At 38.4% G+C, this 25,651-nt stretch overlaps 1 protein-coding gene across 1 annotated transcript; it reads right to left on the bottom strand.

Annotated features, from left to right (window-relative positions):
- Nucleotides 1-2,425: 2,425 nt before the first annotated feature.
- POLR1F (RNA polymerase I subunit F) lies at nt 2,426-23,586 on the bottom strand. Its single transcript, XM_072783848.1, has 4 exons — nt 23,295-23,586; nt 9,071-9,212; nt 5,459-5,667; nt 2,426-4,327 (listed from the first exon to the last, which is right to left on the bottom strand). Exons 1-4 carry the CDS (start codon nt 23,534-23,536, stop codon nt 3,895-3,897), a joined length of 1,026 nt encoding a protein of 341 aa, XP_072639949.1. The 5' UTR covers nt 23,537-23,586; the 3' UTR covers nt 2,426-3,894.
- Nucleotides 23,587-25,651: the final 2,065 nt, after the last annotated feature.

Raw genomic sequence — 25,651 nt, 5'->3', positions numbered from 1 at the left:
CATTTTAACAATAATGGTTATTCCAATCCATGAGCATGGAATTTTTTTCCATTTCTTTGTTTGCCTCAATTTCTTTCATAAGTGTTCTATAGTTTTCAGAGTACATATCCTTTGCCTCTTTGGTTAGGTTTATTCCTAGATATCTTATGGTTTTTGATGCAATTGTAAACAACATCAATTATTTTATTTTTCTTGCTGCTACTTCATTGTTAGTGTATAGAAATGCCAGGGAATTTTCAGCTATTATTTCTTCAAATTTACTGCCTGCTTCTCTCTCACTGTTCTCCTTCTGAGATGCCTATAAAGCATGTTATTATGCTTGATGATGTTGCTGAAATTCTTTAATCTATTCTCATTTTTTCTTTTTGCGGTTTGATTTCCATTACTACCTCTTCTATATCACTGATTCATTATGCTTCTCCAGTCTACTAATTCTCTCTAGTCTTTTTGTTACTGAGTTCATCTGTTTCTATTTTCTATTTCTGCTTAACATCTAAGATCCTCCTAAGATAGATCCTAAGATACTACACTTTTCTCAAGTCCACTCAGTAGCTTTATGACCATTACTTTAAAATCTCAAGATGTATTGCTTGTGTCTGTTTCATTTAGCTCTTTTGCTGTGGCTTTGTACTGTTCTTTCATTTGGTCCATTCTTCTCATTTTGTCTCTAAGTATTAGGGAAGTCAGCTATGTCTCCTCTTGAAGTGTGTGGTTATCTTCCCCTCTCCTCTAGGCAGGTGTCACTTTGGAGTGGTGCCAGTTCCTGCAGAGGTTGCTTGTGGGGCATATTGAGAGAGAAGCTACACTGGAGACAGCTGGCAAATGGGGTGAGTTGGATGGGGCAGATGTGCATGGGGGTAGAACATTAGTTTTAGCAAGATAGATGGAGAGTGCTCATTCCAACAAGTGTCTGGCTCTCTAGCCTGGGAGTGGGAGGAAATGGTACCTATCAACTATTTTGTTCTTGGAGAAGTCTTCTAAAGGTCCCTGCCCTTTCAGCACACATTAAGATTAATAACTCTTCATTTATACTCCAGGCACTTTGCAAATTCCTGCTTCTGTGCTGTATCTCAGTCAGGTGATGGGCCTTTAAGGGCAGGGACTCAGCTTCCTATGGTCCTCAGCTTTCCTGGAGCTAAGTATGCAAATTTTAAGTAGTCTGTGTTAAGCCCTGATGGCTGTAAAACTAACAGTTAAGTGCCAGTGGTTTTCAAAGACAAAATGTTAAGCAGCCTTGTCTTGCCAGTCAGTGCAGGTCCCCTGTCTGGAATGCCTGGTGTGAGGTCTAACCCTCTTCAGTCTCCATGCTTGTGGTGTCTCTCCCATTCCTGGTTAGTCTCACTGAGGGCTTCTCAACCTTGTTTTCACCCCTCCTACTCTTTTAGATGTGACCTCTTCTCTACCATGAACTGTGGGAAGTCTGTTCTACTGGTCATTTTCTGAGCTACCTGTGCTCATGTGGCTGTTATCTCAGTGAGTTGGAAAAGATGAGGTTAGGACCTCCCTACTCCACCATCTTCCCCAAAGTCCTTTTTTTTTTTTTTTTTTAAGATTTTATTTATTTATTCATGAGAGAGAGAGAGAGAGAGAGGCAGAGACACAGAGGGAGAAGCAGGCTCCACGCAGGAAGCCCGATGTGGGACTTGATCCCAGGTCCCCAGGACCACACCCTGGGCTGAAGGCAGGTTAAAGCGCTGAGCCACCCGGGCTGCCCAATGCTTTAATCTTTTAATTAATGTTTTCTGCCAGGAGTTTTATGGTTTTAAGGTCTCACATTTAAGTCTTTAATTCATCTCGAGTTTGTGTACGGTGTAAGAAAATGAGGCCTTCAGTACTATGTTGAAGTGGTGAAAGTGGACATCCTTGTCTTCCTGATCTTAGAGAAAAGATTCAGTCTTTGACCAGTAGGAGATTAGCTGTGGGTTTTTAATATATGGCTATATTATGTTAGGTATGATGCCTCTAAAAAACCTGTTATTGATTTTTATATTGGTTATTAAAAACCTGATATTGGTTTTTAATATATGGCTATATTATGTTAGGTATGATTGCCTCTAAAAACCCTTTTTACTATGAACGGATTTGTCACATCATTTTTTTCTGCATCTATTGAGATCATATGGTTTTTAGCTTTTCTCAATGTGATAGAGCATGTGACAGACTTATAAATATTGAACCATACTTGCAATCACCAGAGTTAATCCCTTGATCCTGGTGAGTGGTTTTAAGAGATTGTTGAATACTGTTTGCTAATATTTTGTGGAGGATTATCCAGATACCAAACTCATATAAAGATATTACAAAAAAAAAAAAAAAATCCCACAAACAAAAAACTACAGGCCAGTATCTAAATGCAGAAATCTAACAAAATATTAGTGAGCTTCACATAACCTTTTAATCCTTTAGCCAAAAAAAGACCACAAAATAAGCTAAAGTTAAATTTTATTTAACACACTATCAAAAATAGAATTTCACCAATATACAAAATTGAGATATTTTACATTCTTTGTACATCTTCAAAATCTTGTATTTTATACTGATAGCACATGTCAATTTGCATTAGCCATATTTTAAGGGCTCAATACCCACATTAAATTGTAGGAAAAGAAATATTGGCCTGTATCTTTCTATTGTCTGGTATTACTAAGTCACTTGAGAATAAACGTGTGAATGTCTGCTCCTCCCCAAATTCTGCATTCTATTAATTACAGATTTGGATCAGGATATGCTACTAGCAGGATGTAAATATTAACAAAATTAAACCATATAAGACCAGTTAGTTATACATCTCTGATACGAGAAAAATGGCAACAAAATAGTTGCCACATGAAGTTCATTTCAACCATTCATCCATTTATAGAGATTAACACAGAATAACAGTGTTATTAGTAACACTGCATAGTCAAGAACAGTGAATAGTCTTTTTAGTACTTACCAGAATTACTCATTTTTGTATTTCCTTACTTATGTGTACACATCTGTTTCTCTTATGCCATTCCATAAGAGAACGAACTACATCTTCCTAGTCTGCCATTATATGTCTTTTCCTTAGAGGTATTACACACAGTAATGCATAGGTACTCTTACATCAATGAACATGGCCATGCATTGATAATCAGCCTGAACCAGCTTGCCATTTCATTACTCAGTGTTTTCTAGTAGTTAAGAAAGACATAGTCCATGTTTTCTCAGTGAAATTTTCTTACACAGTTTTTAGTATTTAACCTAATTATTATAGAGTTGAGAAATTCCCCCACTAGGGACAAATGGTGTTTATCATGTCTTAATTAGACTCTGCTCCTCCAAACACAGCAAAAGCAGACAAGTACAAGAGAAGAGCCTTCTCTATCAACCTCTTAGAGAAAAAAAGAGAACATGCATTTGGAAGGAAAGAATAGTGAACAATGTTTCCTACTACAGTCAATAGTGGCATGGAACTCCTTTGGCAAACCCTTCTAAGTTGAACCACAGAAACACTGTAGTAGCCAACAAAATCTAAAAATCACAGGTAATATGACTACAGGGCAAACCTATTTAAAAAAACAAACAGAAGCTCAAACTCATTCTTCAATGATATGAATAACACTATAATACAAAGTCCTTTTGCCAGTCTTCAGAGTATAGAATTTTATTTAGAATGTAAAAATGGGAAAAATGCAAGACTCGAGAGAGCAGCTCTTTTTTATTTTGTATACAATAAAATGGCAGTTTAATAATATTGGTATTTCCCATAGTAATCGTCACTTTAATAATTTAAGCACCAAAAACTTCTAATCAAATCTTTCCTGTTTTGTAGACTACTGGAATACACAAACATCTCCTACCATTTTGACATTTATTCATCTGTTGTATCTTAATTTTTAAAAAACAATATTTAAAATACACTAAAGAAAATTACTTTCCCCTTTTCTTTTTAGGTGAATGTTCCAAAAGTGGGGTAAATTCAGCTTCCTCACTGTATTTTCTTTTCTTTTTTTTCTTTTTATGGTCACTCTGGTAACCACTGGAGTCACTGCCTTGGAAAACAGGATCCTGGTCCTGATCTTGCTGCTGCTGCTGCTGCTGCTGCTGCTGCTGCTGCTGCTGCTTCTTCTTCTTCTTCTTCTTCGGCTCATCCTTCCATAGGCCATTCATATTATCAATCTGCGGGTCTGTCTCTTTCTTCATTGTGGCATCTGTAACATCAGCTAGCTCTCTGTTATCACTCTCCACTTCATAGGACTCTGGGTCTTTCTTCTTCTTTTTTTTCTTGAGAGGTTTTTCAATAATTTCTTCAGTGCTAGTTACTGTTATTTCTTCAGGAACTGCAGAGCACTTGGTTTGTAAACTAAATTGACAGTTGAAAAAATTTACAGAGCAATAAACAAAAAATAAAATGAGAAAGACTATCCCAATTTTTTTCTAAAAAAATGACAGCAGTACAAAATACAGAAGTATGGCATAAATTTGAAATATTCTATCCTGTTATCTCTCACCCATTAAAATGTCTGGGAAAGGTTAAAATTTTTCCAAAGTACTTCTTCCACACTGTTTTCACACATAAAAAAATGACATAAATTTTATCAAAATGTAGCTTCTAAATTTTGGTTTGGTTCAGAAAAAATTGGTGACAATAAACATCACAATACCCAGGCTTATTAGCTAAACTGATGAGTGATAAAATATATACTTCCATTATCTATGAAACTAATGGAGTTTCCTTCTACTCTCACAATCCTTGTTTCATTTTTTTCCCTTACCCTTGCTTGAAGCAATAATACCTTCAAAGCTATGAGTTAACACTAAAATAAAAATAGTTATCAGTGGAACTCTGGAACTGCAAAGTCCTATACAGTAATAATATCTACATATAAATAATTTCAACAAGATAACTTCGATATCACAGATGCTGCACATGTTTCTATCATTGCAGAAAGTTCTACTGCACAACTGCTCTAAAACTGTAACCCATACTCTTGTTAATTATCAAGGTAAAATCTAAAAAAGGAATTAACACCAGCAGTATTCCCAAAGCCTTTTTCTTTCCCCCTACACTCCATTAAACTTGGCTTCCATGGAAACAAACTCAAGATGAGAGTAATTCTTAGAATAATTTCAATATCAAAAGATACAGAACTTACCTACCTGGCATAATAACAATAATCAAATTTGTGTTTCAACTGTGAAAATGCTAACAATTAACTAGAAAAATTAATTTTAGTTAAAAATTAACTAGAAAATACTCAGTAAGACTGAGTTTTAGTAAAATACAGAACAGTTAGCTAGATGTGTAGAGATTTAGAATATTCAATGCATTGTCTTAACACTTTAGATTCCTATTTGCACTGACTTTATGGTTTGGAAGCATGAATACCCTAATAATTTTTTTTTTTTTTTTAAGAGGGACTTATGTTCTCTAAATTGAGAATTAAACAAATGACTAAATATCAAAATTAAAATAATGTGATTAGGAACTGACCTAGTGATATTCAACTTTCCCCGAATGCAGAATACTCCAGCAGCATCTGAGTCCAAACGAAATACTTCAAATTCTAGTTCATCACCTACATTTATCTCCAGGATCTGCCACTGCTCAGTAGACATCTGCTCAGGTTTAGGAATGGAGGCATTGAAACACCCATGTACTAAACAGCCAATGTGGCTGGATGACACTTTATTAACTATACCCTGGGAAGAAAGAGAAAAAAAAAAACTGTAACATCAAGAAATCCAGAGTTAAAAGGTAAATAAAACTTTATAAGCCTCAAGTTGATCTTCAAAAAAAAAAAAAAAAAACATCAAAATATGGTATAATTTGACATGGAAAAAATTTTTTTGATTGAAATTTACATATTATACTAAACCATCATTTTAAAACACTGTAGAGATTTGAGAAAAGTTCAACTTTACTAAGTAATTGCATATCAATTGCCTAACTGGATAAACAACTATTCTTCTCACTCCCCCCCCCCCCCAATAAAAACAACTCCTTTGCTCCTACTACAGGATTCCCTGGTGAGTAGAGTATAACCATAATGAAACCAAGCAGAAAATACTCTTTGATATAACCTAAATGTGAAATGTAGATCTTGAGCATGGCTATTTTGACTGAATCACAAAGCATTTTGGGAAGCTTTAAAAAGTATGTGCTATATGATTTTAAGCTTAAAATATGAAAGTTTCAAAAAAAAAAAAAAAGCCTTAGTTTTCTTTTCTTTCCCTACAAATCAATGTATATAATGTATATAAATTAACATCTGAAACGTTTAAGTCATTTATTTTAAACTTTAAACAAAACTGTATACATGTTAGTGTTGCAACTCCTTATACACAAAAAATTCATTGGCTGTCATTATTAGGAGTCTGGTGTTCCCAATGGTACATTCTGGGTGGTATGGACAAACTGCACTGCATCTATACAATGAGTACTAATCAGCAATAAAAAAATAACTATCAAGCCATGAAAAGACATGGAGGAACCTTAAATGCATACTGCTAAGTGAAAGAAGGCAAGCTGAAAGGCTACATACAATATGATTCCAACTATATGACATTCTGGAGAGGGTAAACCATAGAGACCAGACAGTAAAAAGATCAATAGTTGCCAGGATTCAGGAGGATGGAAGGAAGGTGAGGGGTGAATAGGTAAAATAGAGAATTCTGAGAGCAGTACCCAATTATTCTACAGGATACAGTAAAGGGAACACAGGACACAGGTCATTAAGTTGTACTTACATTCCCTGGGTTTTAGAATGTACAACAGGAAAAACTAATTCTAAACCCTAAAAATAATAATGTATCAATATCAGCTTAAGAACTGTAACAAATGTTATCACACTAATGCAAGATGTCAACAATAGGAGCAACTGTGTTTGTGTATGCTGGGGTGGAGAAGTGAACAGAGGTATTATTTTCTACTCATTTTTTCTGTAAATCTAAAACTGCTATAAAACAATAAAGCCTATCAATTAAGGAAATAATAGGAAAACGAACATCTTTTCAATACAGGGTTCTAGAACTACTGAATAACCATATGAATAAGAAAATATATCTCAAGGATCTACTTCATATTACACACAAAGATTAAAGACTTATCACAGATCTAAATAACAAAGCTAAAACTAAAAAATTCTAGAAGCTTATAAAAAGTATCTTCACAATCCAGCAGTAGGCAAGTTTCTTACGTAGGATCCCAAAAGCAACAACCAAAAAAATAAGACAAACTGATCATCAATATTAAAAACTTCTGTTTATGAAATGATACCATTAAAAAGAGACAAGTTTACCAACTGGAGTAAAATATTAACAAATGATCTGAAAAGGATCTGTAGGAAGGCTACAAACAGAACTACTATACTTCAATAATACAAAAACCCAATTAAAAATGAGTAAAGCACTTAAATAGGCCCCTTACTGAAACACATGAAAAAGAGCTCTAGAGAAATGCAAATTAAAACCGTGATGGGAAACTCGTATATGCCCATCAGTAAAATTAGAAGAGTGACAAAACCAAATGCTGGCAAGGATGCAAAGCAAGTTATAGTGCTGAATGGGAAATTTGCCTGTTTTTCATAAAGTTAAACACATCTACTCTGTGACCTAGCATTCCACTTTTAGTTTTTACCTAGGAGAAATGAAAATGTACATTCACAGCTTTATTCATAATAGCTCCATAATGGAAACAGCCCAAATGTCTATCGATGAAGACAGGCAATTAAATTATACATTCATGCAACTGAATACGACGAACAACAAAAAGAAACCATTACAACAAACAGCATGCATGAAATGCAAAAAAAAAAAAAAAAAAAAAAAACATGTTGAGCAAAAGAGGTCAGATTTTCAAACACTGTATAATGAAAAATTCCATTAACATGAAATTTTAGAATAAACAAAACTACTTTCACAATAAATGTAATCAGAACAGTGGTTGTATTCTGGAATGGAGAGAGGACTGACCAGGAAAGGGCATAAGCATCTTTCTGAAATAGAACAGAATACATGCTCTCACCAGAATTTATTGAACTGTACACTATGATCTGTGCGTTCTGTTGTATGTAAATTAGATCTCATTTTATTGTATGTAAATTATACTTCATATTAAAAAAAACTGAACACACTGTCCAAATGTATTTGAAGACTGGATCTTATTGTAGGGAATAGAGTAAAAGGATTGATTTCTTTTTTCATTTCATATTTTCTGTATAGTGTGGTACTTCCATGTATACATTTACAGTAACTTATACAAAAATTCCTACACTTAACTGTTACCAGCTTTAAGTACAAATCTATTGCCAACTTTAGAAGTATAGAGGCTGGTTGTAGGATCCCAGCTGGTCATGCCCAGGATGCTCTACCAGTTTAACTGATTCTGAAAAGCTTTTTTAAATTATTAATGCCTTACAGATTTGACAGTAAAATTTTACCTGTGTTTTTATTAGCAATAAAGGGTTAGTTAACAGTTCTTAAATGATTATGCAATTCCTACATAATTTTTTGTTAAAGGAAAAAATAGACACGTGTATATATATTCTTATGTATATATATATCAATGTATACATGCAGAACTGGTAGGAGAGGCTAGTGCAGAACATATGAGGATATACTTCAGCTTCTTTTGAAAAACTAAAAGACCTATCCCACAGGGCCTTTATCATATGGCGCGTTATGGGTGCTCTAACCTCATTCTTCATTCACTTTCATTACCTGCCTGGTCCTGCAACCATTTGAATTTTCAACTCCTATTTGATATAAAGGATTCGAACAGGGTAGTAGTATGAAGGAACTATTGTGTATAACTGAGAAATTATGAAATAAAATTTTTTTCTTACTGCCTAAGATCATTCTGATGCTATCCAAAGAAAAGAATAAATTCTATTAGACACATTATCTGCATACACATGTGAGTTTGAGAAGAATGGAATTTAAAAATTTACCAAGATTAAATGGACAGTAATTTTTTTTCTTTTAAAAATAATTTTCAGGAAACCACAACAGCAATCCATTTGCTTCCCAAATCTCTTAAGATTTTCCAAATTACATAATTATACAATTAGAGAAAGCATAAAAAAGTGTGTGTATAAATACATACCATAAGCTTTTTCCCTGGTTCAGGACAGAAAATAACAAAATCTGCTTCGATGTTAAGATGAATGTGTCCTTGATCATCATAAATATCTCCCAGTTCACCCACTACTTTGATGTTATCATATGCAATGGGGACACCTGAAAGGCTATTAGAAAAGAAAGAAATTTATTTTTATCTTCTTTTAAACTAGGCCATAATTATTAAATATTCAGAGTCCAAAAATTATATGCCTCTTAAATATACTCACGCATGCCAAAACACAATAGCATATGATTAATCCATAACAACTTGAGTAATTCAATTTCACCAAAAGGTTCCAATATATTGACTAAATAAAAGACTGTTCAAGACAGGTACCCAGAAACAAAATGTCCAATTATACATGAGCAGTAGGTTGACCTATTAGAATTCTAGTCATGCTAGAATGTGGGGGTGGGGGTGGGGGGGAGACTTGAATGAAAAATGTCTCTGAGTATAACCAAATCAAGACAATTTTGGTATTATCTACCATTACTGAATTTCTGTACTGGATGGCCTATAGTAAGAGAATTACCAGAATCACAGGTCAAGCCCCTGAATATTAAAGCCAATGACTTAGAGAAAAATCCTCAAACTCCATCTGTATGTAACAAATAGTAATGTTAATAAATGAAATATATAGTTATAATTATTAAGAACCCATTTTGCCACTTTAGTCTACATAGGGGACAGGATTAGGGAGCAACTACTATTTGAAAATGTCATTTCCAAGTACTTAACAAATTTTAACTACTAAGGAGGCAGACCTGGTGGCTTCACTACCACACCTACTACTTGATCAAGAAAACGTCCTAGACTCAGCAAGGCAAGGATGAAATCACTCCTCCTCCACTCTTAGAAGATTCCATGGCACAGCATCATCACTGAACTTAATCTCATTTTATGAACTATCTGCAAATATGTTTGCATTCCACACACTACTAGAGTAGTGGCCCTTCAGAGCCCAGCACATTTTTGTTGAACTCTACTAAATTTCTAAAACTATTCACATGGCATAAGAGAAAGAATTTATCCCTAATAGCTGCTGCTTAAATAAAACAGCCAGGAGCCACTGGAAAGGAACTTTAATAACTATCAAATCAAAAAGACCAAAAACTCAAGAGATTTATTCCAGAAAGCATTTTTTTGAACTGTTAGTGTCTGCTTGTGTTTTCCCAAGCAGGAACTACACCATCACAGAAAATCAAGAAGTCTACATGACCTCTGAGGGAACAAACTGATTTATAAACAGATGTACACAGAATCTAATTTTACTGTATACACACACACTTTATATTTGTGTGTGTGTGCGCGCATATATATATATATATATATATATATATATATGCACACACACATATATCAGTGTACAGGCATGTTTCCACGGTTTCAATATACATTAAAATTTCCAGGAATGTAGTAGCAAATTCAAGAGTAGTAGGGAATTTTACTGAGAACTGCTCATCACTTCAGAAAAGCATTTCACCGATGGAGATAATGTATGTCTTCTCTAAGTTGTCAACTCAAAACCCCTGCATCAATCCACCCTTATATAATGGAGACATTCACAATTCTTGTGTCAGTGCAGAAGTCATCAAAGTACTTCAACTATTCCTAGGTAGTCATGCTTAAGCATTATCACATTGAAATATAATTTATTGTATTGTGTAGGAGCACTTACAAATTCTTTTTTCAATTATGTAGGTAAGTTGTGTTACCTTTAAGTTTCAATTCACAGTAAAGATGTACTTTCGTGATAGTAAAGATAGTATTGCAAAATATTTACTCTAAGAGATGTATTGGGTTCTGTAGGGTTCAAAATTGATAATTAGGGAATGTGACCATAGAGCCTAAACCCAAAAGGATTTGTGTAAATCCATTAAACCTTTGAGAAACCCTTCACTAGACATCTCAATTTTTTCCTAAATAAAATACCAAAAATATTGATTACTACACATAAATTTATCTACTTTTGTCTTATTAAAGAGAAATTAAAGATAAATTTAGATCTGTTCATAAACATGTTTTATCCTTACTGAAAGATCATACCATAGAGGAGGACAGACCTTGGGAGGAAAGAACACTGGGGGCAGAGAGGGAAGAGAAGACCTAGCCCCCAGTACCCCGGGTTGGGGGACTGCAGTTAAAAGACAAATCCCCATAACATTTGGCTTTGAAAACCAGAGGGCTTCTCCAGTTTTGTTAACAATCAACAGGGCTTAACACCTGGAACTTTAAAACTCAGCAGGCCCAATACATTAAGAGGCAAGAGGGAGATAGAAAACTTGACTCTCCCTGCCCTTAAAGAAACTGCACAACAGCCCTGCTTGAGATACAGCACAGAAGTAGCAGATCGAAAAATGCCTGGGGTATACAGGAAGGAGATTTATTTAATAATCTCAGAGCATGTACTGGAGACGCAGGGAACTTTGGGAGATTTCACCAAAAACAAAAGACCTGGTGGGTGCTATTTCCCTCCCCAGCACCTGCCCCCAGCCTGACTACATAGACAGCTGCAGGGTCCAGCACAACCATCTCTACCTATCCACCTAGCTTGCTGAAAGCATGCCCCAGCCACACACTTAATGTGGACCCACCCCCTTCAACTGCCTACAGGAGTATTCCCAGGCTGCTTCAGCTCCCTTCTCACGGGAGACCAGTATATAAGAGACCTTGCTGGCACCATGTGCAGGACACCCAGCTTCTCTGTTCTCCTGAAGATCTTGGCTGAAGCCCATCCAAAGTAGTGCCGCACGCCTTGCGCCTTATGCGTGTAGCCCCCACAGGGGCCAGCAGCACTCCAAAGTGACACTTGCTCCTGAGAGAGGAAAAATACCAACACACACCAGTCCAGATGCAGCACCCTGCCCCCAATTAGTGGACTGGGAACAGAAATCTGGTCTAACTGCAGACTCAGCCCACCAATAAAAGTTTCTCAGGTGACCACAGAGGGAAAGCACCCTTGAGTTTGGTGCTACCATGGCTCTGGCAAAAGACTGCTCTCGCTCATTTCAAGCCCAAGGTGGACCCAGATTGGTCCACTAACAACACAAGGACCAAACCCTGCCCATACAGGCAAAGAGAGCCACTGCAGACGACTGGACTGAAGGGAAACATGGCTCAGCCACAAAAGCAATACACATGCAACACACATAAGAGACACCCCTGCAGTGTCAGGTTCTGGTGAACAGGAGACATTGCAATGCAGGCAGGGAATTACAAGAGCTTTTGTTCATACAGGCATTACTTTCCAGATCAGAGGACTTTCCTAATACATAGAAACAGATGCAGAATTAAACAAAATGAGAAGGGGTATGTCCCAAATCAAAGAACAGTATAAATTCACAGGAAGAGTGCTAAACGAAATAGGATAAGTAATATGCCTGATAGAGAAATTAATGATCATAAAGATGATCACTGGATTTGAGAAGAGTGGAGGACATCAGTGAGATCTTCAACAAAGAGACAGAAAACATAAAAAAGAAACACTTAGATACGAAGAACTCAATAGATGAAATTAAAAAATACACTAGAGAAAATAAATAACAGCTCGAGGATGCTGAAGAATCAATCAGTGACCTAGAGGAAAGAATAATGGAAAGCAATCAAGATGAACAGGAGAGAGAAATGAATAACAAAAAAAATGAAAAGAGATTAAAGGAACTCAGGACACTATCAAATATAATAACATTTGTATTATAAGGTTCCCAGAAGGAAGAGACAAAAGGGAGCAGAAAATGTATTTGAAGAAATAAGAGTCGAAAAATTCCTGAGTCTGGAGAAGGAAACAGACATCCAGATCCCCTAACAAAAGCAACCTGAAGATGTCCACACTAAGACACACGTTAATTAAAATGGCAAAAAAAAAAAGGGGGGGGGGTGTTATAAAGAATTTTAAAAGCAGCAAGAAAAAAGAAAACAGTTTCATAAAGGAGACTCAATAAGACTATCAGTGGATTTTTCAGCAGGAATACTGCAGGTCAGAAGGGAGTAGCCTGATATATTAAAAGAAAAAAGCCAGTAACTAGGATACTCTATCCATCAAGGTCATCGTTCAGAATAGGAGAGCTAAAGGGTTTATCAAAATAAGTTAAAGGATCTCATCACCACTAAACATAATAACAAACATAAACGAAGTAATCAATAATAATACAATAATAGTAGAGGACTTTAATACTCCACCATCATCAATGGATAAATTATCCAAATAGAAAATAAACTAGAAAAACAGTGGCTCTGAATGACACATTGGAACAGATGGATCTAACAGATATATACAGAACACACCATCCTAAAACAGGAAATACACATTCAAGTACACACAGAATATCCTTTCCAAGACAGATCATATGTTACCCTACAAAGCAAGTCTCAACAAATTAAAAAAGACTGAAGTCATACTATGCATCTTTTCCAAATTTAATGCTAACAAAGTAGAAATCAACCACGAGAAAGAACCTAAAAAACCACAATTACATGAAGTAACATGATACTAAACTGTGAATGTGTCAGCCAAAAAATCAAGAGGAAATAAAGAATTACATGAAGACAAATGAAAATACAGCAGTCCAAAATGTTTTTTGAGATGCAATATAAGCTATTTTAAGAAGGAACGTTAAAGCACTACAGGCCTACCTCAAGAAATGAGAAGAATTTCAAACTAACCTTACAAACCCAAAGGAGCTAGAAAAAGAAAACCCAAAACAAGTAGCAGGAAGAAATAATCAAGATTAGAGCAGAAATAAAAGAGAAACTAAAAAACAATGGAACAGATCAATGAAACCAGGACCTGATTCACTGAAAGGATTAACAAAATTGATAAACTGATCAAAAGAGAAAGAGAAAATCAACAAAATCTGAATTGAAAGAGAAAGCAATAATCAACATCAAAGAAATATAAAGAGCATTTTAAGACATTAAAAACTATATACCAACAAATTGGATGGACATCCTAGAAGAACTGGTTACTTTCTAGAAACCTATCACCACCCAAAACTAAGTAAGAAATAGAAAATTTGAACAGACTGATTGCCAACAATGAAATTGAATGAATAACCTTAAAACTCCCAACAAACAACAGTCCAGGACCAAGTGACTTCACAGGTAAACTTAAAGACCAAACATCTAAAGATTTAATACTTATTATTCTCAAAATATTCTAAAAAAAAATAGAAAAGAAAGAAAGCTTCCAAATTCAGAGGCCAGCATTATCCTGATACCAAAACCATATGAAGACACCACACACACACACACACACACACACACACACACACACACTACAGGCCAATATTTCTGATGCCTGTAGATGCAAAATTTCTCAACAAAATATTAGCTAGCTGAATCCATTAATACATTAAAAATATTCACCATGATTAAGAGGGATTTATTTCTGTAAACCGAGGTTCAATATTTGAACTTGATTGATTTCAAATCAATCAATGTAATATACCACATCAAAAAAGAAAATAAAAACACTATCATTGGGGCAGCCCGGGTAGCTCAGCGGTTTAGTGCCACCTTCATCTCAGGGTCTGATCCTGGAGACCTGAGATCGAGTCCTACGTCGGGCTCCCTGCATGGAGTCTGCTTCTTCCTCTGCCTGTGTCTCTGCCTCTCTTTCTCTCTCTGTCTCTCATGAATGAATAAATAAAATCTTAAAAAAAAAAAAAAGTATCATTTTAGGGCACCTGGGTGGCTCAGTTGGTCAGGCATCTGCATTTGGCTCAGGTCATTATCTCAGGGTCCTGGGATCATGCCCAAAGTCAGGCTCTCTGCAGAGCGGGGAGTCTGCTTTTTCCTCTCCCTCTGTCCCTCCCTCCTGCTCATGTGCACCCACATGTGTGCATGCACTCCCACCCTCCCTCTCCAAAGATAAAGACAATCTTTTTTAAAAACCCTATCATTTCAAATATTGTAGAAAAGGCATTTAACAAAGTGCTATATCCATTCATGGCAGAAACCCTCAACAAAGTAGGTTAGAGGGAATATACCTCAACATAATAAGAGGCCTTAGATGAAAAACTCACAGCTAACATCATACTGAATAGTGAAAAACTAAGAACTTTTCCTCTAAGATCAGGAATAAGACAAAGATGTCCATTCTCACCACTTTTATTCAACAGAGTACTGGAAGTGCTAGCCATAGCAATCATAAAAATGAAAAGAACTAAAAAGCATCCAAATTGCTAAGGAAGAAGCAAAAATTTCACTAATTATACAGGACATGATACTATACATAGAAAATCTGAAAAGACTCCACCAAAAACTACTAGAACTGATCAATCAATTCAGTAAGGTCACAGAATACAAAATCAACATACAGATATCTGTTGCATGTCTATACACGAATAATGTATACCATTACAGAAATTAAAAAAAAAACAATTCCAGTTATAATTGCACCAAAAATAATAAAATACCCAGGAATAAACTTAACCAAGGACGTGAAATACCTGTACTCCAAAGACTATAAAACACTGATTTAAAACTAAAGACAGGGTGCCTGGTAGCACAGTTGGTTAAGGCATCCAAGTCTTGATTTCAGTTCAGGTTGTGATCTCAGGGTCATGAGGTCAAGCCCCACAATGGGCTCTGTGCTCAGCATGGAGTCTGCTTGGGATTCTCTCCCTCTTTCCCTCTGGCCCCCACTACCATCTCTCTCTAAAAAAAGAAACTGAAGGCAAAGTAAACAAATGGAAAGATAGCCCATGCTAATGAATTGGAAGAACCAGTAGTATTAAAATGTGCATACTATCCAAAGCAATCTATAAATTTAATACAATCCCTATCAAAATCTCAACAAAACTTTCCTCAGAACTAGAACAAATAATACTAAAATTTCTACACAACCACAAAAGATCCTGAATAGCCAAAACAATAGTAGTGTATCCAAATTACACTACAAAGCTGTAATAATCAAAACAGTATCGTAGTGGCACAAAAATAGACACATAAGATCAATGGAATGGAACAGCTCAGAAACAAACCATTATTATAGCTCAATTAATCTTCAACAAAGGAGACAAGAATTCCAATGGGAAAAAGTCTCTTCAACAAATGGTGATGGGAAAACTGGACCACTACATGTGAAACAATGAAAATGGACCACTTTCTTACCATACACAAAAATAAACTCAAAATGGATTGAAGACCTACATGTGAGACTTGAAACCATAAAAATCCTAGAAGAGAGCAAAGGCAGTCATTTCTCTGACATCACCTCTAGCAACATTTTTCTAGATGTCTCCTGAGGCAAGAGAAACAAAAGCAAAATAAACTACTACGACTACATCAAAATCAAAAGCTTCTGAATAACAAAGGAAAAAACTAAAAGATAACCTACTGAATGAGAGAAGATATTTGCAATGGACCTATCTGACAAAGAATTCATACCCAAAATATATAAAGAATTTAGGTAAGTCAGCACCAAAAAACCCCCAATAATCCAATTAAAAATGGGTAAAAGGCATTAACAGACATTTTTCCAAAGAAGTGATATCTATTGCCAAGACACATGAAAAGATGCTTACCATCACTCATCATCAGGGAAATGCAAATCAAAACCACAATGGAGTATCACCTCACACCTGTCACAAAGGTCAAAATAAAAAATACAAGAAACAAGTTTTGGCAAACGTGAAGAAAAATGAATCCTTGTGCATTTTTGTTGGAAATCAAACTGGTACAGCCACTGTGGAGAACAGCACGGAGGTTCTTCAAAAAATTAAAAATAGAATTACCATATGATCTAGTAATTTACTACTGGGTGAATACAAATACAAAATACTCAAATTCAAAAACATTAATTCAAAAAGATATATGCATCCCTATGTTTATTGTTGAATTAACAATAGCCAAATTATGCAAGTAGCCGGAGTGTCCAAACAACAGATGAACTGATAAAGAAGTGGTACATCATATAGGGATGCCTGGGTGGCTTAGCAGTTTGGCGCCTGCCTTCTGCCCAGGGCGTGATCCTGGAGTGCTGCTGTCAAGTCCTACGTTGGGCTCCCTGAAGTGAGCCTGCTTCTCCCTCTGCCTATGTCTCTGCCTCTCTCTCTCTCTGTCTCTCGTGAATAAATAAATAAAATCTTTAAAAAATAAATAAATAAAAAGTGGTACACATATATATACAATGGAACATTACTCAGCCATAAAAAAGAATAAAATCTTGCCATTTGCAAAAACATGGATAGATGGAAAGGGTATAAGGCTAGTGAAAAAAGTCACTTGGAAAAAGACAAATAGTGGAATTTAGTCAGATATGGAATTTAGGAAACACAAATAAACAGAAAAAAAGAGACAAGCCAAGAAACAGACTCTTAACTATAGAGAACAAAGTGATGGTTACTAGAGGGGACATGGGTGAGATAGGTGAAGGAGATCAAGAGTGCACTTATTATGATGTGTGTTGAGTAATATATAGAATTGTCAAATCACCGTATTGTACATCTGAAACTAATATTGCTTACTACTTAGTTTTCACTAGAAAGTAAAGTTTCTAAGCATTAAGAATTCTAACAAATGTCATTTAGACTATTGGAGGGGCACTCAGGTGGCTCAGTCAAGTGTCCACTCTTGATTTTGGCTCAGGTTGTGATCTCAGGGTCAAGGGATCAAACCCCACAATGGGCTCTGTGCTCAGCATGGAGTCCTGCTTGGTATTATTCTCTCTCTCCCTCACCTCTGCACCTTCTTCCTGTGAGCATGCGTTCTCATGCTCTCTCAAAAAGTAAAATAAATAACATCTTTAAAGAGACTACTGGAAATGAAGGAAGCAAGTGCAGATGCAAGGAAAATAAGGTATGTGATATGTTTTTGGTAATAAAGTATAAGAAATGGGAATATATTTTTGTTTGGGTAAAACAAAGTAATTTGTCCTACCTAAAATGAGGCTTAAAGAGAGAAAACATGAAAAAAATCTTAATGTTAAAAAAAAGTTGCAGAAAGTCTGTGAAAAAGGAATATTTACAAAAGAATATGCAGTCAGAAGGAAGATTGGAATTAATGAGTTTTAAAAGTACACTGGTTTAAGATTGAAGTTTCATTTTTCACTCTGTTGAAATGACAGGGTTTTCCTAGAATATTGGTCTGCTTTTGATAGAAAAATACAAAAGGTTTTTCCTTTAACTGCCCAGAAAAAACAAAGTTTGCTATCAGGGCTTTAATTACTTCATAAATCTAAATCTTCTTAATATCAAAAGAGCTAAGTTTTGGTAACAACTATGTAACCTTCTGTACTTGCCTTTAGAATTTCTACTGCCATTAGGTTAAATAAGTAATTAAGTGTTGTAATGATCTGTGGTCTTTTTTAGGCATTGCTTTAGGATTTTATTTATTAGAGACAGTGTGCACACAAGAGTGCATGAGGAGGGAGAGGAGCAGAGGGAGAGGGAGAGGCAGACTCCCCACTGACCAGGGAGCCCCTTGTGGGGCTCAATCCCAGGACCCTAGGATCAACACTGAAGGTAGACACTTAACCCACTGAGCCACTTAGGCGCCCCTAGGTATGAGCTTTAAAACCTCATATTTTTAACAAATTTATGAAAATTCAAATTCTAAGTAAAGTCTTTTTAGCTAATAAGGCTTATTGATTTGGTATGTTAAATTACATGGGAAGCACTGTGAGATAGGTGATGATAAATCTTTTTAGGTTATATTGCATGGGTGAATACTATGAAATTCCTAAAGGTTTAGTATCCTGGTATAACATCATTATTTGTAATTCTAATTATTGAAGTACTATCAGAGAAATAACCAGATTTCCTTGTCAACTGCACTATAATGAAATCTCATATGATCTTTGACTGTGGCCTTTAAGTCTTTTGTCACAGTTATTGTTCTAATGCTCTTACAAATATGTTTCATCTTCAAGGAGAATCACAGGGAAGACTTGACAAACACAGGTTTCTGATACCTTTTAGATCATAAAACTAAGCCAAATAAAAATTTCTGGGAATAATGGGAAAACTGTATTCAAACTGAAAAAGAATTAGGAAAAAAAAAAAAAAAAGAATTAGTAACAGAAGACTGAATTAACTGAGGATGATTACAGTTTTTATGACTCTTGTTTGAAACATCACTGGTTCTCTAATGTTTGCGCTTCAGGATTTAAGAAAACATTTATCTTTTTTTCCCTACCTGATCCCTCCAGAATTCAAGAAGTGATCTGAGTATTTTTATGTCCATGGCAATTATAGTTACTTGCATAAATTCACTAAGAATCCCTTCTTGTAATAGGTCACCATTAGGAAAATTAGTTCAATTACTAAGGCTTTGACTGGAATGTCATTTGAGAAAGACAAGCACAGAGACTCAGATATAGCCAGTTTTAAGGAACTAAGGTTGACTTTATGGAGCCAATGAAGCCCCCCTGGAATAAGTGGCACAGCTGGTACCTTGCTTACAGGGTTTCCAGGAGCCTTACCAGGTAAGCAAGGAAGGTTGCTTTCTGACAGAATCAAGAACCTCAGGATATTTGAGGTACCCCAAGAAGTGAGGAAATAATCAGATCTTTGGGTACTGAAAGAAAGTCTGATGGCAAGTATTTGGCTTGGCTTTTAGCCTTGAATGGCTATTAAAAGCTCAATGTGAAATTCTTTATGCAATGTTCCAGCAAAACAGAGCTGAAAGAACATATGTGGCCAGTTGTACTTACATAATTATTTAGGCCGAATTTGCTAAAAAATGGACTTGTTTTACAAACGAATTAGTCTTGACTATTGCTGATGGAAATGAGGGGGATTTTGCGAAGAAAAAAATCATATTTCAGTAACATATCTTTACGGGTGTTAGATTCTAGTTCTAATTGTCCTCAAATGTTTTTTGTTTTCCTATAACACTGAGTCAGATTCTGAATTCCCTGGTTTCCTTGAATATCTGGATTTCTATTGGACTACTTATACACTATAGGCAGACTTTGAAAACCCACCTGGCAGGACCACCTCCTGAAATGATACAACTGTTTAACTGAACTGACATGATTTTACCTCATTATGAAATGTGGCATAAGATGCTAAGACTACACATTACGGTTCCAAAAAAATGCCTCTATGAAGGATGGGGGCTCAACCTCATATTAGGGGGTATCTGCAACTGGATGCAAGGCAGTTTCATTCCTCAATCCTGATTTATGCCCCCCTTTTCAGCACGAAGTAGCTGGAAACATTCCTGTCACTCAAAATGGGGAATGATGAAAAGCCACAGTGGTATGGAGACCAAACAGCTACTGTGTTGTCAAATGATTTGCCTTGTCTACTGCTGTCAAACATTGTCTTATTGCCCCAGCCTTGCATTGCTGATGTCCCTCCTTCTTGCCTCAGGAAGCTCTCCCTGTTGTGGGCCACCACGTATGCTGAAATTCACAATTGCTTTGATGGCTTTTGCTGGTGCCTTCACTTATGACTCATCTCTTGACGGTCACTAAGGAACTACTAAGTATTTTCTTTGGTCTTATACGTATCTTAACCTCATGTTTCTGTTTACATTACTGCCATGATATAGGCATGCAACCCAACTCCCAATATCTGACTCTAGGGTCATCAGAGAAGAATGGCATGTAAACACTGTAGGAGCCATCAAGGTATATGAATGCTGACAATACTGACCCCATGTTTCGCCCTCCAGCTTGTTCATGTCCGGGTGATGACCTCCCTCAGGGCCACAGGTTTCAGGCCCCTTGGAGGTTAACATATGCCCTGACCAGAATACAAGTTGTTCTGATTTTCCCTAAAGTTGTTTAGATAACTACTATAGGTAACACACTTTCCTCCCCCTCTTCTGGAGCACACGTGGCACCAGAAAGTCTGTTAAGTGTTAGACCTCTGACCTAACCAAAATGCCTTCTGCACACCCCTTTGTACTCTGTAAATGTGAACTAAGGCCCAAACTTTGTGGAGAATAGCTGTGCAGCTGCAGGATAATCACATGTCCAGTCCCCTATGTCAGTAAATTACCCAGAATCGAAGGGTGTGTAAAATGTATGGAGTCACCTACTTCATTTTCAAATCTCAAAGTGCCTTCTCAGTTTGGGGGATACTTTATTGTCCCTCCTCCACTTCCCAACACTCTGGTTTTCCTCATTTCTCAAACAAAGTGAAACAAGTCTTCCTGATTCCTCCTGATGGCGCCAAAGTCTGTAAATCTACCTATACACGATAAATGATTGACATTACAGTTCAAGGTTTCGTCCCTAATTAGAAATGTATAGTTCAATGTGTGCTGCTTTATTTGCCCTAAGTCCGAGTCTTTATCACACTGGGGTAGCCCACTACCCAGAGTGGTACTGGGGGGTGGGGGAGGGGAGGGTGTGGTGGGCAGTCCTCATTTGTTCAGAGCGCAACCTGCTCCATAAGGCCACACTGTCCATGGGTTCCTTATATCTCTGGGGTAATGGCTCGGACTTGGGACACTTCAGGTGGCTTCCTCCTAGCCTGTCAAGTGGAAGCACTGATTGGTTCCAGAAAGTAGTAAGTATATCAAACAATGCCTCTTTCCAGATTTTATGACCACTTTTATATCCTTAATAACTCTCAATTCCATACTCTCTAGTCATTTTCTCTTGGACAGTTGTAACAATCTCTTAATTGGTCTCCATGTCTACAGCCTCACTCAAGCCATCAGCTAATGCTATCAAGCGTGGTTTCTTCTTCAACTGTGTATCTGATCATGTCCCAGAGATCGGATATGCACTACTCTCTCCAGAGTGCACCAAATTTCAGAACTGGAGGGCACTAGGAGGACCAAGCGCCAAGCCTGCTTAAGCAAAGAGGAAAAAAAAACCTAGTAGATAAGAAGGAAAGAGCAAAATGTACATCCTGAGTGATCCCCCACGCTGCCTCTGCTCTCTTCAACTGCACACACTTTCTTTCCTCTTAACATAAATCTTACTCCAATTATATAGTACTTACAATTCTCTGACCAAAGCAGTCTATTTTTATCTACTATCCGTTTACGTTACACTTTTTATGCCTTGAATACTACCATCTCAGAGGTCCTAATATCAAATTCACTACTCTTTCTCTTAATATAACTTTAGACCTCTGTCAAATTTTAACATTTCATTCGATTTATCTGACATTTATATCTTTACTAGAGCTTACAGTTTCTTGAAACAGGGATCTTGTTTTTTCTTTGTTTTTAAATCCTAAGTCCCTAGTACATAAAACAGCCACCACACAAGGGTGCTGGTGCTTGGAATGAGCCGTACATCCTAGACTTGCTTGCTTCTTAACCTGTTCAGGATCCCTGGAGAAAGGGAACACTTTGGATACTTTGACCTAGAACACGGACAGCAAATTTCCCGAGGAGGGGGGTGGGGGTGGGGGGAGGATGTCATGAAATTTCTGAAGTGCAGTAAGGAATCCCCAGGAATTCCACTTGTCCCAGCTCCGGAACCTTTGCTTTTGAGGCAAAGCAGCCCTATTGCAATATTAAAGTACACATGCCCCCTTCCTTTGACCCTCCGTTCTTGTAACTCCGTTTCTTCTGAACACATTAAACGAACCACAAAGGTTTTTCACCCCCAAGCCCAACAGAATGGCCAGTTAGATTAATTAAACTGCTCTTAAAAACAAAACAAAGGGGGCATCCCTGGGTGGTTCAGCGGTTTAGCGCCTGCCTTCAGCCCAGAGCGTGATCCTGGGGTCCCCGGATCGAGTCCCGTGTCGGGCTCCCTGCATGGAGCCTGCTTCTCCCTCTGCCTCTCTATCATGAATGAATGAATGAATGAATGAATGAATAAATAAATAAATAAAAACACAGTACTTTTCTCGTCCCTGATCAGGTCCCAAGCAAGAGAACCCAGCAGAAGTATCTCTCGGGCAGCCCGTGTGGCCCAGCGGTCTAGCGCCGCCCGCAGCCCGGGGCGTGACCCTGGAGACCCGGGATCGAGCCCCACGTCGCGCTCCCCGCGTGGAGCCTGCTTCTCCCTCTGCGGGGGGAGGGGCGGGGGCACCCGGGCCGACGGGGTTTCTAGGCCCCTGCTCTATTCTTCCCCCTGAACGCCATAGAGCAAGCTCCTCTAGCCCGTCCCCCTTCCTGCCTGTTACATGGACCGACTAGGCAGGTACCGGCCTTCCGGGCCCGAAGAAGAGTCCCGAGGGCGTCCAGGTGGCCAGGGCGTTCCTGCCCCCTCACGCCTCTTCTGCTACCTCGTCGCTACCCCCGCCCGTGCGCCGGCGCACGCAGGAAGGGCCCGAGGGGCCGGTACCTTTCGGAATAGCGCAGCAGCTCCGCGTCCAGCTGTTCCCGGATACCGGTGCGTTTCCGGTGAAGGTAGCGCGGCGAAAGCGCGATGTGTCTTCGGTGCGGCCCCGCCACCAGGCAGGAGTAACGGCTACTCACCAGCGCACAAGCCGCCGCGTAGGTCGGAAGCTCTAGGCAAGGCAACACGCCGGCCGGCCCCTCAGAGGCCGCCTTAGGCGGCGGAGACTCGCAGCAACCCGCAGCCATGCGCTTCGGCCAGCTTTCCCGCGGCGCCCACGGCTGACGCACGCGCCGCCGCCTCCTGCGGGCGCCCGGGTTCCACGTCATCCACCCGCCGGCCCGCCCCTAGGAAATTGCTCTCCTTGAGTCGCGTTACGCGCTTGTGACCAGCAGAGGGCAGCCGCTTTTCCGCCTGCGGGACGGCGGCGGGAGCGGAGAGCCGCGGCTCAAGTCCGGAGCGTGCTGCAGGCCCGGCCACCACCTCCTCTCCTCGGGGCAGCCAAACCGTCCGCTAACGTCCTTTTTTTTTTTTTAATATTTTATTTATTTATTTATTCATGAGAGACACAGGCAGAGGGAGAAGCAGGCTCCTCGCAGGGAGCCCGACGCGGGTCTCGATCCCAGGTCTCCAGGGTCACGCCCTGGGCTGAAGGCGGCGCCAAACCGCTGAGCCACCCAGGGGATTCCCCGTAACGTCTTTTTTGTTTTTTTTTTTTTGTTTTTTTTTTTTTAATTTTTTTATTTATGATAGTTACAGAGAGAGAGAGAGAGAGAGAGAGAGAGAGAGAGAGAGAGAGAGAGAGGCAGAGACACAGGCAGAGGGAGAAGCAGGCTCCATGCACCAGGAGCCTGATGTGGGATTCGATCCCGGGTCTCCAGGATCGTGCCCTGGGCCAAAGGCAGGCACTAAACCGCTGCACCACCCAGGGATCCCCTCTTTTTTGGATTTAATATGTAGACTTAATAGGGGTTCGCACTTTGATAGTTTCCAGTAATAACGTGGTCTGGTAAATTTTGCCAGCGTGGACAATACAAATAATAAACTTTAAAATTTTAGGGCATGTATTTTCTGCAGGGAATCCAGTCCTAAAATGCAGCCCAGATGCCTCAACTGCGAGACATCTGAAAATCAACCCATCATCTCTCTCTCCCGTCTGGACTCTCTGCTCAGCCTGTAACAACTAACTCAAGAGATCTTACCACTTTCCAAAGGGCTCAGCTCAGCTGGTCCCCTAGGAGCCTCTCTTGTACCCTCAAATATCGAGTCGGCCCCACGGCTTGTGGGGTCCACGGCGGAAACATCGGCCTATTGGGGATACTTCTGTCTGTCCTCACTTCCCAAACCGCAGAAGTGCCTGTGGAAGCTTAGTCCTGATGGTCAAGAGGACCCCCGGGAGCCCCTTCTCCCAAACACAAATGGAACCATGACTTGTTCCCATGGGCGCCCCAGGTTTCTCAGGGTAACACAGACTCCTTAATATGGCTAAGGTACTTACAAGACCATATAGGGATCTGCTGCCAGCCCCGGAGTCCCATTTATCACAATCCCCACTTTACCTTTTCTGCTAGCCACCACCCGAGTTCATTGATTCCCTTTCACCTTGCAACCTCTCTTTTCCATCACTTTCTGCTCCCTGGGAAAATATGAATGAATGAATGAATGAATGAATGAATGAATGAATGAATGAAAAGAAAAGAAAGAAAAGAAAGAAATAACAGGCTATAAAAAGCTCAAAGTCTAATGGGGAAATAGAATCTAAACATAAATATACAATAGGATTACACTGCATAAATGCCAAGAGAAATGCATAGCAGTTAGTGAGGTAACTTCTAACACACCTCCACCTCCCCAAGGTATTGCAAAAAAGTCTCTAAGCCTCTCTCAACTTGTTTTCTGCCTGTTATAATAACGTACCTACCCTGCTCAATGGGAAGAAAGTTCAAATAAGAAGTGAAAAACATTTTCTCTAGTAGTCTTTGATTTCAAATTCAGCATAAGATGATAATGGGATGAAACTGCTCCCAAAGCCCAGTGATAAATGTGAGCCCATGAGTAGGAAATGTAACAGCCTTTACCTGGATTTGATTGCAAAGTCCTCCAACAGTCCTATGCAGGACCCCTTTGTTTAGTGTTCTCAGCTTTGGCTAAATATCAAAATCACCTGAAGAGCTTTAAAATCTTATGCCTTAACAGCGTCTCCAGACCATTTAATCAAAACTTCTCCCTGCAGTCAAGGTGCATGTAGATTGTCTGCAGGTGAATTGAATGAAAATTTGTCCAGAGCAATTTAGTCAAAACAAGCTGGACATCAAGACAATTTAGTCACAATGAACTTACTTGAAATCAACTACACCAGAAAT

Source organism: Canis lupus, chromosome 18 (genome assembly GCF_048164855.1).
Source record: "Canis lupus baileyi chromosome 18, mCanLup2.hap1, whole genome shotgun sequence".
In the NCBI taxonomy this organism is placed as follows: domain Eukaryota; kingdom Metazoa; phylum Chordata; class Mammalia; order Carnivora; family Canidae; genus Canis; species Canis lupus.
This window is presented reverse-complemented; position numbering and strand designations above follow the sequence as displayed.